Here is a 16,501-nt window from a genome sequence, read left to right on the forward strand (position 1 = left end):
TCATTCCAGGCCGAGCTACTGGATGACACTTCTAGACACACCCTGGACCAGAAGGGAATCCAGTGCCTTGAAGAGGCGAACCCACTCCTGGCAGGATTCATCACCTGCTGACTAAAGAGTCCGTGGGCCCTGAATAATGAGCGGTGGCAGCCAGGAAGTGCATGCCGGGGGCCGTGGTGAGACTGTAATACGTGCCGGCTTCAGGTGTGACCAGCACCTTCCAAGCTATGATGGCTAAGAGGAGAGACTCCTTCTGCTTGAGGAAAGGAGACGGGCGAATAAGGGTACCCTGTCTTGCAGCTTAGGTACCGTCTTGGCCACAGTAGGGTAGAGCACCAAGCAGGCTCTTGGGGTCCCCATTCCTAGGCTCTGCCTTGTGGACAGCGTTTCTAGACCCGCCCTGGGCCAAAAGGGAGCCCACTGCCCTGAAAGGGGAGTTCAAGGCCGGGCAGGAGTCATCGCACACTGACTGAAGAGCCCCTGGGCCTTGAGTGACATCAACACAGCCAGGCAGTACTCGCTGCAGGCTGGGAGCAACGGTGGCCATGGGGAGAGGCTGCTCTGCCTGGGAAAAGGGAAGGAAGAGTGGGAAGGGCCTTGTCTTGAGGCTTGGATGCCACCTCAGCTGCAGTAGAATGAAGCACAGGTAGATTCTTAAGGTTTCCAGCTCTCAGCCTTGGCTCCCAGATGGTATCTCTGCACCTGCCCAGGGCTGGGGGAAACTCACTACCCCAAAGGGAAGGAAAGAAGCCTGGCTGGCTTTGCCACATGCTGATCGTAGCATCACAGCGCCTTGAGCAATCTAGGCAGTAGCCAGCCAGTGGTTACCACAGGCTTCATGTGAGTAACTGCACTGGCTTCAGGTCTGACCCAGCACAATGCCCGGGGTAGTGGCCAGAGGGGTGCTTGTGTCACTCCTCCCCAAGCTACAGGGAGCTCCGCAGACAGAGAGAAGCTCCATTTGTTTGGGAGAAAGTAAGGTAAGAGAACAAGAGTCTCTTCCTAATAATCCAGAGAATCCTTCTGGATCTTTTCCAAGATCACCAAGGCAGTACCTCTACAACTCTGCAAGAGCCACAGCATTGCTGGGCTTGGGGTGCCCCCTAATGAAGAGATGGCTGCAATGACTGAAAAAAAATTATAACACCCAAGTTCCTTTGAATACCTGAAAGACCTTCTCAAGAAGAACAGGTACAAACAAGACCAGACTGTGAACACTACCATAAATATTTAATTATTCAATGCCCAGACACTGATGAACATTCACAAGCATCAAGTCCATCCCCTGCAGAGAAAGAGGTATATGACCTTTCAGAAAAAGAATTCAAAATAGCTGTTTTGAAGAAACTCAAAGAAAATCAAAATAACACAAAGAAGGAATTCAAAATCCTATCAGATAAATTTAGCAAAGAGATTGAACTAATTAAAAAGGGTCAAGCAGGAATTTTGGACTGAAAATGCAACTGACATACTCAAGAATGCAATAGTGTCTCTTACCAGCACAACTGACTAAGCAGAAGAAAGAATTCGTGAGCTTGAAGACAGGCTATTTGCATATACACAGTCAGAAGAGACAAAATAAAAAAGAACTTAGCACATCTATAAGATCTAGAAAACAGCCTCAAATGGTCAAATCTAAGAGGTAGTGACCTAAAGAGTTGACAGAGAGAGGTTAAAGTAGAAAGTTTATTCAAAGGGATAATGACAGAAAACTTTCCAAACCTAGATAACGATATCAATATTCAAGTACAAGGTTATAGAACACCAAATCAATTTAACCTAAATAAGGCTACCTCAAGACATTTAATAATCAAACTCCTAAAGTTCAAGGATAAAGAAGGGATCCAAAAAAATCATGATAAAAGAAACAAATAACATACAATGAAGCTCCAGTCCATCTCGAAGCAGACTTTTCAGTGGAGACTTTATAGGCCAGAAGAGGGTGGCATGATATCCTTAAAGTGCTGAAGGAAAAAATGTTTATCCTAAAATAGTATATGCAGCGAAAATATCCTTCAAACATGAAGGAGAAGTAAAGGCTTTCCCAATCAAGCAAAAGCTGAGGGATTTCATAAACTCTAAACCTCTCCTACAAGAAATGCTGAAAGAACTTCTGCAGTCTGTAAGAAAAAGAGATCGATGAGCCATAAGAAATCATCTGAAGGTGCAAAACTCACTGGCAAAAGTAAATAAACACACAGAATATTATAATACTGTAATAGTGTTGGGTAAACTATTCAACTCTTGAGTAGAAAGATCAAAAGATTAACTGATTAAAATAATAACTGTAACAACTTTCAAGACATAGATAGTCCAACAAGATATAAATAGAAACAACAAAAAGTTTAAAAACAGGGAGACAAAGTTAAAGTGTAGGGTTTTTATTAGTTTTCTCTTTGTTCGTTGGTTAGATTGGTTGTTTATACAATCAGTGTTTAGTTGTCACCAGTTTAAAATAATGGCTTATAAGGTATTATTTGCAAGCCTCCTGGTAATCTCAAACCAAAAAATATACAATGGCTACCAAAAAAAGCAAGAAATTAAAACATACTACCAGAGAAAATCACCTTCACTAAAAGGAACACAGGAAGGAAAAAACTAAGGAAAGGAAAACCAAAAAATAATAAAATAGCAGGAGTAAGTCCTGACTTTGCAATAATGATATTGAATCTAAATGGTCTAAATTCATCAATCAAAAGACATAGGGTGATGAATGAATTAAGATACCAAGACTCAATGATCTATTGCCTACAAGAAACACCCTTCACCTATAAAGGAACACACTGCTGAAAATAAAGAGTTGGAAAAAGATATTTCATGCAAATGGAAACCAGAAAAAGAACAGGAGTAGCTATGCATACATCAGACAAAATAAATTTCAAGACTAAAACTATAAAAGGAGACAAAGAAGGTCATTATATAATGACCAAGGAGTCAATTCAGCAAGAGGATATAACAACTGTAAATATACATGCACCTGACACTGGAGCACCTAGATAGATAAAGCAAATATTATTAGAGCTAAAGAGAGAGGCCCCAATACAATAATAGCTGGGACCTCAACACCCCATTTTCAGCATCAGACTGACCATCTAGCCAGAAAATCAAAAAGAAACATCGGACTTAATCTGCACTATAAACCAAATGGATCTAATGGGTATTTATGGAACATTTCACCCAACAGCTGCAGAATACACATTCTTTTCTTCAGCACATGAATCATTCTGAAGAACAGATGACACGTTAGGCCACAAAATAAGTCTCAAAAGCTTCAAAAATATTAAATTATATCAAGTAACTTCTCTGATGACAATGGAATAAAACTAGAAATCAATAACAAGAGGAATTCTGGAAAGTATACAAACACATAGAAATTAAATATGTGCCTGAATGACCATTGAGTCAATAAAAAAATTAAGATGGAAACTGAAAAATTTCTTGAAACAAATGATAATGGAAACACTACATACCAAAACCTGTGGGATACAGCAAAAGCCGTGCTAAGAGGAAAGTGTATAGCTATAAAAACCTATGTTAAAAAAGTAGAAAAACCTCAAATAATCTCACAATGCATCTTAAAGAACTATAAAAACAAAAAGCAAACCAAACTCAAAATTAACAGAAGAATAAATATCAGAGTAGAAATAAAGAAATTGAAATGAAGAAAACAATGCAAAACATCAATTAAATGAAAAGGTTTTTCATTGCAAAGGTTTTTTACTTGCAAAGATAAAATCTACAAACCTTTGGCCAGACTAAGAAAAAAGAAAAAAGACTCAAAATCAGAGATGAAAAAGGAGACATTGCAACCAATATTGTACAAATTCAAAAGATCTTTAGAGGCCACTATGAGCAACTATATGCCAATAAATTGGAAAAGCTAGAAGAAATGAGTAAACTCCTAAACATATATAACTTACCATGATTCAACCATGAAAAAATCCAAAACCCGACGGACCAATAACAAGTAACAAGATTGAAGCCATAATAAAAAGTCCCAGCAAAGAAAAGACCAGGACCCAATAGCTTTACTGCTGAATGTCACCAAACATTTAATGAAGAACTGATACCTGTCTTCCTCAAACTATTCCAAAAAACAGAGGAGAGGAAATACTTCCAAATGCATTCTACAAGGCCAGTGTTGCCCTGATACAAAACAACACAAAGACGCATCAAAAAAAGAAACTACAGGCCAATATCCCCAGTGAACATTGATGCAAAAATCCTCAACAAAATACTAGCAAGCCAAATTCAATAATACATTAAAAAGATCATTCGATATGACTAAGGGGGATTTATCCCAGGGATGCAAGGATGGTTCATCATAGGCAAATCAATCAATGTAGTACATCATTCAACAGAATGAAGGGCAAAAAAGATATGATCACTTCAATTGATGCTGAAAAAGCACTTGATAAAATACAACATCCTTCATGATAACAACCCTCGAAAAACTGAGTGTAGATGGAAAATATCTCAACACAATAAAAGCTATAGATGACAGACAACAGCTATTATCCCTCTGAATGTGGAAAAACTGAAAGCCTTTCCTTAAAGACCTGGAAGACGACAAAGATGCCCACTTTTTTGTTGTTATTGAGATGAAGCCTCAGTGTCTCACCCAGGCTGGAGTACAGTGGTGCAATCTCGGCTCACTGCAACGCCTGCCTCTCTGATTCAAGCAATTCTCCTGCCTCAACCTCCCAAGGAGCTGGGATTACAGGTGCCTACTGACACTCCTGGCTACTTTTTGTATTTTTAGTAGAAATGGGGTTTCACCATGTTGGCCAAGCTGGTTCCGCCCTCTTCGGCCCCCCAAAGTACCGGGATTACAGGTGTGAGCCACCACACCTGGCCAAAAATGCCCATTTTCACCATTATTATTCAACATACTACTGGAAGTCCTAGCTAGAACAATCAGAAAAGGGAAAAAAATAAAGGACATCCAAATTAGAATGCAAGAAGTCAAATTCTTATAGTCTGCAGATGATACGATCTTACAGCTGAGCTCTCGCAACGCTACAGCAGATCTGCGTCATCACACATTTGTCCAACCCCATGGAACTCACAAGAGCGAGCCTTCATGTAAACTGTGTACTCTGGTTGGTCATGAAGTGTCAATGCAGGTTCATCAACTGTAAAACTGCCCCACTCTGGAGAGGGTGTTTACAGTGGGGCTTCCGCTATATGTGTTGGGGGCAGGTGGCTTATGGGAACTCTGAACCTTCCTCTCGATTTAGCTGTGAGCCTTAAACTGGTGTGAAAAATAAAGTCTTCTTTGGCTCACGATCAAAGAATGCTGAAGAGAACCTGATGTTTTATGATTTGCAGTTAACATCATAATACCATTACCAACCTCCTGCCCGAAGACTTTACCACAGAACTGGATGCTGAGACTAAACACAGCTCTGTGTTCCAGACCCACAGCTGCCACTTTCCGTCCCTCCCCTCCTGTCACTAGCTCATATCGGGACAACCTGCTATGTGCCTGTGGCCACCGCATTTCTGCTCTTCATCATCTGCTTTGTGAGCCTAGAAATGACAGTTATGCATGTTAGAATGATACTTAAATTACAAATAAAGACGACATGAGTGAGAACACAGGACATGTGTGTGGCTTCTTGGAGCTGAGGACATCCGTTCTAGCAGCTGGAGGTTTGCTTTTCTGTCCTCACGGGCTCCTGGCTGTGAGTATTAGAGGACTTGGTGCCACTCTTGCAGGCTGGACTCCCCTCTGCTTTATTCTGCTGTGAGCGGTGCACTCTCATCGCCTTTGCCACTTCCCTAAGCGTCTTAAGCGTGGGTGTCCCACTTTACAGGGTCATAAATCCTCTCACAGTGTCTCACACAGGGACCTCACCTCAAGTACATTTTGGACTGGAAAGCTGAATTTGTGTCAGGCAAAGTTACAAGAAGGAGGTTTCGATCAGATTTTTTTTTCTTTTTTTCTTACTTTTTTTTTTTTTTGAGACAGTCTCACTTTGTAGCCCAGGCTGGAATGCAGTGGTGCAATCTTGGCCCACCGCAACCTCTATCTACCGGATTCAAGCAATCCTCCTGCCTCGGCCTCCCGAGTAGCTAGGATCTCACTTGCCCCTCCTGACAGATACAAGTGCAGAGGGTGAGATCCTCAGGTGCTGTGGAGCCTCTTTCTCAGCTCAGCCCACTGTGGCTGGGTCAGGCTGTTCACATTGCAGTTCTTGGGAACTGTTTGGGATTCCCTTAGCGTAAGAGGGATTTTTTTTAATGCCTAAATGCCTTATTTTATCCTACATGAGGTTTGTGACAAGCCACAGTCTCATTGGGGTGATCCAAGTTAATAACCACAGCTATCTTTGCCAGGAGAGCATGTGGAAAGGACACCAATTGCCTTGTGAGCTCCGCACTGAGAATGATCCGTGCCATGCTTAGATCCAGCCACCTGCTGGGAGGTCCTACAATCGTGTTTTTAATGGAATGGCAAGGTGAGCACTCACATCTGAGTTTCCTGTTAAAATGCACATCTCTGGCTGCATCCACGAGATTGTAAGTGAGACTCTCTCATGTCAGGACACAGGAATCCCTGTGTTGAAGGAGTAGATGCAGAGGCTGTTCTGGACCGAGAGGCTCGATGCTGCCATGGCTACCTCTACATGGCTGTCTCATTAGCACTCTGGGGACTGCTCTGATTCAGATTTTAGGAATATGAAGCTAAGAACATTGATGAGGCTTAGTGGTGTGTCCCAGATTATACAGAGAGCAGAAAACAGAGCTGCAATAATGAATTTTGAATGATTGCCAGTGTTTTTTCTACTGAGTCACAACCATCACTGAGGACAGCACTGTGGGGATTGATGACCGAGGCTCCACGACCAATTCCCACCCTCCGGAACACTCAGGAAGCAGGCCTGGATGATGAGTCGGCAGCCCACAGCTGTGTGCACTCAACTGTTCAGTTTCTGCTGCTGAAGCATTTGGGGACATGTTTAGGGCCTGAGAATGTGTTCTAAGGTGTTTATCACACAGCGTGGCTCACCAGCAGCAGGGCCATATCACTGTGCAAGACCCTAGCGTAGGGATGATACTCGGTGATGCCAGCAAAATGGGCTCTGAAGGGAGGGCCTAAACATGCCTCCTTCATGACCTCTGAAGAACTAAGCACAGTCAGCTCTTCTGAACATACAGGTTTAATTGGGCTGGGCACAGTGGCTCATGCCTGTAATCCCAGTACTTTGGGAGGCCAAGGCAGGCAGATCACTCAAGGTCAGGAGTTTGACACCAGTCTGGCCACCGTGGTGAAACCCAATCTCTACCAAAAATATAAAAGTTAGCCAGGCATGGTGGTGTGCACCTGTAATCCAAGCTGCTTGGGTGGCTGAGGCAGGAGAATTGCTTGAACCCGGGAGGCGGAGGTTGCAGTGAGCTTAGACTGCGCCACTGTACTCCAGCCTCGGCGAGAGAGTAAGACCCTGTCTAAAACAAAAAAAAGGTGGGAGATAGGGGGAGACAAATAGCTTTAATTTCATTTGTCTAAAGAGGTAAAATTGCCCTTTTCTCCCTGAGTGAGAATATTAGACTTCTGTAAATTGTTCTCACTTCTTTCTTTTGCCTCAATTTATAAGACTCATCGCCTCAGTCTAAAAGGCCCATGTGTTTCCTGGTGTTATATCAGGTTTAAAATACTCAAAATACTCAGCTAAGAAAACCATTCTAATGAATTATAAAAGTCCTAACACTCAGCAGGGGGAAATGTTGATGCCATAGGAAAGTTCAAATAGAATTCTATTTCCACAGAAGAAAATGCTATGAGAAAAACTAAGAGAACAACTCAGGCTGGAGAGCTTGTCTCCACTCTTTCCTTAGCAATGCACTGTTAGCAACATTCCTTTCTCGCCCACAAAAAAGAAAGATTTTGAGAAGAAAAAATCACTTTTTCAAGACCCGTCACGAATGAACAATAACACTCGGTGTGGGTTCGTATTGAGTAGAAATTGTCTAAAGAAATGATGGGCCAGCTGAAGTGGCTCACACCTGTGATCCCAGCACTTTGGGAGGCCGATGCAGGAAGACAGCTCAGGGTCAGGAGCTGGACACCAGCCTGGGCAACACAGTGAGACCCCACCTCTACCAAAACTAAAAACATGAGTTGACCATGGTGACATGCACCTGTAGTCCCAGCTACTCCAGAGGCTGAACGGGGAAGATAGCTCAGGGCCAGGCGTCTGACACCAGCCTGGGAAACACAGTGAGACCTTGTCTCTACAAAAACCAAAATATTCAGTTGTCCATGGTAGCATGCACCTGTAGTCCCAGCTACTAGGGAGGCTGAGGCAGAAGGATCATTTGAGCCCAGGAGTTGGAGGCTGCAGTGAGCTGAGACTGCACCACTGCCGTCCAGCCTGGGCAACAAAGGGAGACCCCCATCTCAAAAAAACCAAACACATGAAAAAGGTAAAATAGAACTGTTTATATCCACACATTTTCAACTCAAAGTTTTCCTTGGTAGAAAGCCAGGTGAGTGTGGAGGAGGAGGTCTTGGGGTCTGAGGAAGAGAGAAGCCCAGGTGGCTCCCTGGCTGGGAGTCGTGGCCACTGCCTTACCCACTCTGAGAGCTGACTGGTGGCCACACACAGGAGCTCGGCGTCTCACTGGAGTGTTCACGAGTCCCGGGCCCCAAGCACACCGGACAGGAACAGAGTACAGGCATCTTCCTCCCATATCCTGGCCATGCCCTTCATCGGTTCAGAATTGCTTTCTCTCCAGGCTGTCTCAGGGAAGACCCCCACAAGCCTGAGAGTCCCTTGTCCTTTTCTAGCATTGGTGTGAGGCTCGAGGCCACCCCTCCTGTGCCACGTTGGGTTCAAAGACCATACTTGGCCCTCAGGGCTGGCATTGGAGACAACAGAGGCCATGGGGTCCCAAAAACCCCAAACCCTGTGTCCAGGGCCCCATATTTAACATTCTAATCCAACCTCAGCCCTGAAACCCAGTCTGAGGGCAGAGGGTGATTGCTAAGCTCCAACAGCTCAGAAACATGCAAAGGCTCCTCTGTGCTCCCCCAGGACATTGAGCGCCCCAGAGAGGACAGATGCGTCCCTGGGGAATGCAGCTCCAAATCTGTTTCCATGGGAAGGGAGTTTCCAAGTCTCCTGGTCCTGGCCTCTCTGCAGCCCCTACTTCAGCCCCTTCTTCCCAGGCGAGAATCCTGGGGAGCAGCTCCCCCCTCACAACTGGGCTCTCCTGTGGGACCTGCCCCCAAGCAGGGCTCTGCACCCACTCACAGGGAGTTCTGGGAGCTGCATCACAGGAGTCCTGGTGCCCTGACACCCTAGGTGGGTGGGGAATGAGTGCATCTGACACCCTGGGGTGGGGGGTGAGCGCATCTGACACCCTGGAATGGGGGTGTGTCTGACCGCCTGGAGTGGGGGTGAGTCCATCAGACACCCTGTGGTGGGGGGGGTGAGTGTGTCTGACACCCGGGGGTGGGGAGTGAGTGCGTCTGTCACGCTGGGGTGGGTGGGGAGGTGAATGTGCTAACTTGGGTGGCCTTTACAAGCCCACGTGGCTGCAAACCCAGCACCACCCTCTGGCATAGTCGCTGTGGGTGAGGCCATGGCTGTGGGTCCCACCTGCCTGGCTTCTGAGCCATTTCTCAGTTCATTCTCACCTGGGGGGTGGGCAGGAGGACCTGTTCTAGGTTAGCTCCCCCAAGCCCCAGCGCACCTGGGAACTTTCATGGAGGAGGCAATGCGGGTGGAAGGGAACGGGACGCCGGGGAAGACCCGGGATGGCCCCAATGCTCTTACCGGCCCACCCTAGTACCTCCCTGACCCGCTCCAGGGTAAGGGGACTACACTTGGTGGTCCTACTGATCACTTCTTTCATTTTCTGTATTTTGTGACATTTTGGCATCTTACAGAGCTTGCTGGCCTGGCCTGGGACATGCTGTTCTCCCAGGGTCAGCCCATTCTTAAGAGATGGGAAGGGCTTGGCTGGGAGCTCATAAACCAACTGGCCAAAGTCCACACCCCAACCCTTCCTCAGCTACTCTCACACACAAGCCCTGCCCTGCAGCACCCCTGGGCCCGGTACCAGGCAACTGGAGACCACTGTGATAGCCCAAAGCCCACTGGAATGGCTGAAACCCACGCAGCGAAGCAGCTCCCTCTGCCCTGGCCTGCCTCCTGGGAACCAGTCAAGGTGCTGGCCTTGGCTTCCACTTGCTCCTGTGCTGCCCATCCTGGTGCTCCTGAGGCCCTGTGTGGTGTGCCATGACCCCCCGCTGGGACCCGTGGACGGACTGAGGAATCGAGTGGCAAGTGGTAAGGGACACCCCAACTTAGAACCTCTGTGCGGGGGGAGCTTCAGGAGGCTGCAAGCACAGGTGTCAGCCGTGGGTCCCACAAGCAGCGCTAGGATCCCCGGTTCACAGGAGAGAGCACACCTCATCTGACGCTCACTGCAGAGAAAGAGAAAGACAACCTGGACACACGTCAGCAGCACTGGCACTTCCCGAGTGATTTATTTCATCTCGGCATGAACTGACACATATACAGGGCTGTGCACTATTTATGCCGAGGATTTTACAACTCAAGCATTAATAAATACATTCACTACACAGATTTTAACAGCTGGCCTGAACTTGGCCTTCAACACATGTAGTTTACCTTTAATAAATGGTAACATTTGAGAACCACGTAGAGCTTGAACAGGCTTTGGAGAAGCTTTGATCTCACATGAGAACCCATCTCCTGTTTTATGTCCGTTCCATCCAAATCCATTCACTTAGCGAGTCAGAAGCACCTGCCGGCACAGGGTCTGTGCTGGGTGCCTGAAGCCTGCACAGTCTGGACTTCCTCCCCATGTAGAAAAAGTGGAAATAATGTGGCCGCTGAAATAAATTCAACGCAAATGAAACAACCGCAGATTTCCATTTTCAGCTCGTGTTATCTTCTTATGAATAATAATATTGCAGAAGAAAGGGGAAAACTAGAAAGTTGACTGATTTTTAACCCCAAAATAAAACTTTTTGTAAGTTGGAAAGCATCTAAAGTAAACAAGAACACAAAAATGCACTTCTGTTTATGTTTCCTCCACTAAGATCTTACAAGAGATTATGTCTTGAATATATCTTGATTTCAGGAAAAGACAAAAGAACGTCAAAAACATCGTATTTCCAAATCGTTTACAGGAAGTTAACTAAGACTGACAGATTCAACGGCTGCTGCCAGAATTAGTAATGACACCAAATATTAGCAGAAACAGCGCAGATGATTAATTTCTTACTCAAGTATTTGTAGCCAAACTGATACAGTCATGAGTTTTAGTTAAGTAGCCAAAGAATTTCCATAACATTCATTTTCTTACAGGAAAAGAAGTCAGTGCCTCCACAGACTCAGAAACCAAATCCTTAAGTTCCAAATCCCAGCTCTACACAGCTGCAGTAAGCAGTGTGGAGTGGAGGGCTGTTCTCAAGATGAAGAATAAAACCAGAAGGAAAAGGAGGAAGGCTCAAGCTCATTCCTCTGCATCCCAAATGAACCTTGATTGGCAATACAGAAGGAACTGCTGTCAACGAAGCAAAAGGTCAGGCTTCCGTGCATAACATTTTCCCCAGAAGACACCACTGCCTTTTCAGACATTTGGAAACACCCCTGTGTATGGGTTAATTTCACGAGAAGTGTGGATAGCTGTCATCAAGGCACTAGCCTCATCTGACTCTTTTAACGCGTAGACGATCAGCAATATTTTTGTACAACCTTTTTCCTACACAGTGTTGGACGCAGACATAGAACACCACTCTGAATTGGAAAAGATCCTACCTGGAGCATCAGACATTGCCAGTCAGTCTCAGCAAATACCTCTGCCCTCCCACCAGCAGTCCTGGAATCAAAGTCTTGGAGGGTGTGGCTTTTCCCTTTGTTTCATGGGTGCAAACACTAGTGGCTCCACAACCCAGGTACTGGCCCCCAAAAAGCAAAAACGCTGCTGGTGGCAAGGCAGGTCCTCTAGTGTGTGTTTTTATGTGATACTACTATTTAGAAATGTTGCGTATACTATTCTATGTATTTCCAAAATAGTTTGGCTGAACATCCTTTAATGATTGGTATAAATTCTTTTCTCTTATTCTTTAGGTTTTTTGTGCATTTTATTGTGAAAAGGTGATGGGGAGTGCCTTGGGCTTTGCTACAGGGCCCCACAGGAAGTGGTGCTATGCTACTGTGGGCGTTCCTTCACTAAATGAAATGCTGGAAAGCCTCAGGAACTCCTGGGGGCACCTGACGGTGCAGCTGCCCCCACCCGACAGCATCCACCACTTCTCATGTCCTCTTCCAGGGACAGTGTTACTTTGGAAGCCCAATTTCCACATTTCATTTTCAAACAATAAACACTGTACAGGAATGATTTCACAAGTAAAATCACAGTGATAACAGCGTATGAGTTTGATTTTTAAGGACTGAAAATATTAGCTTGGTCCGGGTCCCATTTCATATAAAAATTTCTACCAATAAAATTCTAGTGGAAAATGCAAGACAGTGTAAATGGTACATTGCTTAAAATGGACATTATTTGTTTCTTTTTGCTGTACTGTTCCTACAACCATTTCTCCAGTATACTCCTATAAAAGGCCAATAAAGTCAGGCAATATAGTGTGGTTTTTCTTTCCCAAGATGATTAACCAAGTTGCCAATCTATCATCTCATTTCATGAGTAACCACGGGCAAGCAAACACATCCCCAGAACATACTCTAATCCAGATCATAAATTCCAGTCCCTGAGTCATGCATAAGATCCAAGCTGATCACTTCTAAACACACTTAACTGAGCCTCTCATAACCACAGACTCTTTAAAAAGCGTAACCTATTTTTCAATTACCCACCAATTTCTACAGAGATGGCAGTTCCCGTCACTGGCTTAACAAACAAATAATATTAAAGTAGGCATGATTTCATATAGTGATGTTCCATGAACTTTCATTTATTTTCCTCTTTCAATAAGAAAATGGGTTGGCTTCAGAGTTCAAATGTTTGCCTCTATTTGTGAGCATGTATCTCATCCTCAAACTTGCAAGTCCTCCATATACACACTTGAGAAATAAAATGTTAAATGAGGAATGACCCAATTGATTTGTTTTTAAGCCTCATAGCCTGTCAATCAATGCAGTGAGCCTCATGTTAATTCTATTAGGGCATTTTCAAATTCAATTCAATTAAGTACATGCAGTTTACTTGCTAACCTACTGTGCACAAGCATGTCACTTCCTTGTTATATACCTTACTATGCCCACTGTCACTCAGCCACTTTCTAATAGTGATTGTAAAAATTATTCTCCCTCATCACAACTACACAATCGATATTTAAAACATCAGAAATAGTGGGTTCAAAATGTGCCTACAGATTTTTACAGAACAAAATTATTTTCCCTTTCTGGAATTTTACCTCATTTCAAAATATGAAAGTGGCTGGGCATACAGAGTGGGCTACTGAAGATTGCTTTTTAGATAGACAAACACCCCTGAAAGATTTTCCTACTTATGATATGCTGTTTGGTAACATTTAGCCACTGAAGACTTAAAATTTAAATAACGGTAAATCAACACTACATCGTTGACCACAGTTAACATCCTTTAAACAGAAAATATCAAAGCCCTGTTGGTCCAACAGTGAGACGGAGCTGCTGTAGAAAGTTGAGTCTGAGTAGCAATGGTGTGGAAAAGGAAATACTTCCAATTCATATTGGTCAATAAACCTTTACTGGTAATCAAATATTTTACCTTTAATGCTTATTAAATCACTTTTTTTGGAGTTGAGCCAACCAAAGCAAGCACATAGTGGTACAAACTTTTCAACTAAAATAGAAAGAGCTTTACTTATCAGTTGCAATTTTAAATCTCAAGCCAAAATTAAAAAGCGTGACCTTCTCTGAGCACTTCCACTGGTAGTTGGCGGCGACCTACTTGAGGGCCCCAGGCCCCCAAGAGAAGCCTTGGTGCACTGAGGGGTTCAGGACACCCCAGGGCCGGCTGCAGGACGCCTCAGCACCCCCAGGTCCACCCACTGTATCCTGTGGATCCCACGGCCTTTTCTGCATCCGGTCAAGGGACCCATCTGCACACCTCCTGGTTCTCACAGCATCGACCCCCACAAGCAAAGAGGAGCAAAAAGGAAAGCAAAGCGGAAGCGGCCTTGCCCAGCGTCCGTGGGGCTCCTTCAAACCATCCAAACGACCAGCGCGACCAGCGGCCCCGACTCCCCCCACCTGTCCTCCGCTGGCCTCAAAGCCCCCTCCACCCAGGGAGATGCCCGCCTACCCCGCCGGCCTACGCGGTGCCCTGCTCTCCTTGGGGCTTCTCGGGCAGGCGGAGCGTGAACGGGATGAGCACGCCCCGGGCGTCCAAGGGGGCGCCCAGCGCCTCGAAGCCGCCGCCCTGGCCCGCGTCGCCGCCGGCCTCGCAGTCCCGGGCGGGCAGGAAGCGCCAGGTGCCCGCGCGGCTCACGCAGTAGATGGCGCCGTCCAGGGCAGCGCAGCGGAAGGGCTGCAGGCCCGCGGGGGCGCCGGGGGGGCGCAGGGGCGAGGCGCACGGGCTCCACTGCTTGGCCAGGCAGTGGTAGCGGGACACGCTTACCCCGCCGCCCGGCCCCGCCGCCTGCGCCTCGCCGCGGCCACTGCTCAGGTCAAAGCGGTAGATGAACCCGTCAAGGGCCACCATATCGGCCGACCGCTCGCGGCTGCTGCTGCACGGGCACTCCTGCCACTCGTCGCGCCGCGGGTCGTACTTGAGCAGGCGGTAGAAGAGCGAGCCTCCAGACACATAGATCTCGCCGTTGCAGGCGGTGGCCTCGTGTGCCACAGCGAAGGCGCCCCGGGGCAGCGGCGCCACCGTGGCCCAGCGGTCGGCGCGCGGGTCGTAGCGCTCCACGCTGAGCAGGCACTCGCCGCCCACGGCGTAGAGGTGGCCGTCCAGGGCCAGCAGCCGCAGCTGCGAGCGCGCCTGGCGCAGGGGCCGCACGGCGCTCCAGGTGTCGGTGGCGGGGTTGTAGCAGAAGACCTGGTCGGAAGGGCGGGCGCGGCCGTCGGGGCCCGCGGGCGCCACGCCGCCAGCCACGAAGAGGTAGTTGTAGAGGACGCACAGGCCGCAGCCCCGCGCCGGCGCGCCCTCGGGCAGCCGCGTCAGCTCGCGCCACTCCCCGGCCCCAGCGTGGAAGCAGTAGACGGCCGCGTCTCCGCGCGCGTCCGAGTCTCCCGAGGGGCTCTGCGGCCGGCTGCCCGCGCGCTCCCCGGCCGGCCCCAACGCCGCGGCCAGGAGGTGCGCGCGGCCGGCGCGCAGGCGGCGGCGCAGCAGCAGGTCCCGCTCGGCGCCCGACAGGCGCCCGAACACGGCGGGCTCCCGTAGCACCTCCAGGTAGTGGTCGCTCATGAAGCGGTACGCGGCGTCGCGCAGCTCGTTCAGCCGCTGCCGCTTGGCCGCGCTCAAGACCTCGTAGCAGTTGGCCAGGCTCAGCTGCGACCCCACGGCGTCGGTGGCGCGCTGCGCGGCTCCGGGCAGCTGCAGTCGGCGCGCGCCGGCCACCACCTCGGCCACGTTGTCGGGCCGCACGCCCGCCATGTGCCCGCTGTAGGCGTCGGCCAGAAGCAGTCGCAGCGCCGCCAGGCTCACGCCCTGCACCCGCAGCACGTCCCGCGACGCGCGCGCGCGGAAGTAGTCGCTGCGCGCCGCCAGCACCGCCTTGTGCGCGCGCAGCCGGCGTCCCGACACCTCCAGAACCAGGTCCGGCTCCCCGTATACCGCCCCGAACCCTGGGGGCACGGGCGCGGGCTCCTCGGGGCACGTGGGGTCCTCAATCCAGGCGCGCGGCTCAGGGGACGCCGCCGCGGGCTCTTCCGGGCACGCGCGCTCCTCGGGGGACGCGAGCTCCTCCGGGGACGCGGCTCCCGCGCTGCCGGCCTCCCACTGCCGCTCCACCACCCGCGGGCCGCCGCTGGAGGGCGGGGAGGTGGCCGCGCCTTCCGCCGCCGAGGAGCGGGACTGCGGCGGGGACTCCTCCCCGGAGCTGAAGCATAGGGACGCGCTGAGACTGCAGGGTGTCTGCGCTGAGGACGCGGCGCCCTCGCTCTCGCCCTCCCCCGCGCCCGGAGGCGGCTGATCGGGCTCTCCCGCAGCCCCAGGCTCGGTCCCCTGGTAGAGGACACAGGGGGCCACTGCGTGCTCCATGGCTTGACTGTGCTGCACCCACACGCCCCCGGCTCCGCAGCCCGCAGGTCTGGCCAAGGTCGAGCGTCACTCCGGGGTTTCCAGCTTCACAGTTTTTCCTGGCACGCGATCAGATTTCACTTCTGTGTGTCCACGCTTTTTTTGTTTTTTTTTGTGTGTGTAGGGGAGGGATCTCACACGCTGCTACCCCCTTGCCCTTCCCCTCTCATCTCCTGCGAGGAGGGGTGTGTCCAACTCGTGCTAAGCTTCTGAACCCCAGCAACTTTAAATCTGCCCAGAAAGTCTTGGTGAATGGTCTCCAGCCGGC

General features: G+C 48.7%; 1 protein-coding gene across 4 annotated transcripts in view; it reads right to left on the reverse strand.

The window, feature by feature from the left end:
• Window positions 1–9,603: 9,603 nt before the first annotated feature.
• Window positions 9,604–16,501, reverse strand: part of KBTBD11 (kelch repeat and BTB domain containing 11) — a 29,043-nt gene continuing 22,145 nt past the window's right edge. For 2 of the 4 annotated variants that reach the window (XM_037728723.1, XM_017501127.2), the window contains exon 3: window positions 10,473–16,490. In XM_037728723.1, the coding sequence (XP_037584651.1) occupies window positions 14,302–16,194 (1,893 nt within the window). In that variant the 5' untranslated portion in view covers window positions 16,195–16,490 and the 3' untranslated portion in view covers window positions 10,473–14,301. Of the gene's footprint in view, window positions 9,617–10,472; window positions 16,491–16,501 lie in introns of those variants that run through there. The other 2 variants (XR_005195848.1, XR_005195847.1) reach the window with 2 other exon arrangements.

This window comes from Cebus imitator, unplaced genomic scaffold (assembly GCF_001604975.1).
Source record: "Cebus imitator isolate Cc_AM_T3 unplaced genomic scaffold, Cebus_imitator-1.0 Scaffold279, whole genome shotgun sequence".
NCBI lineage: Eukaryota > Metazoa > Chordata > Mammalia > Primates > Cebidae > Cebus > Cebus imitator.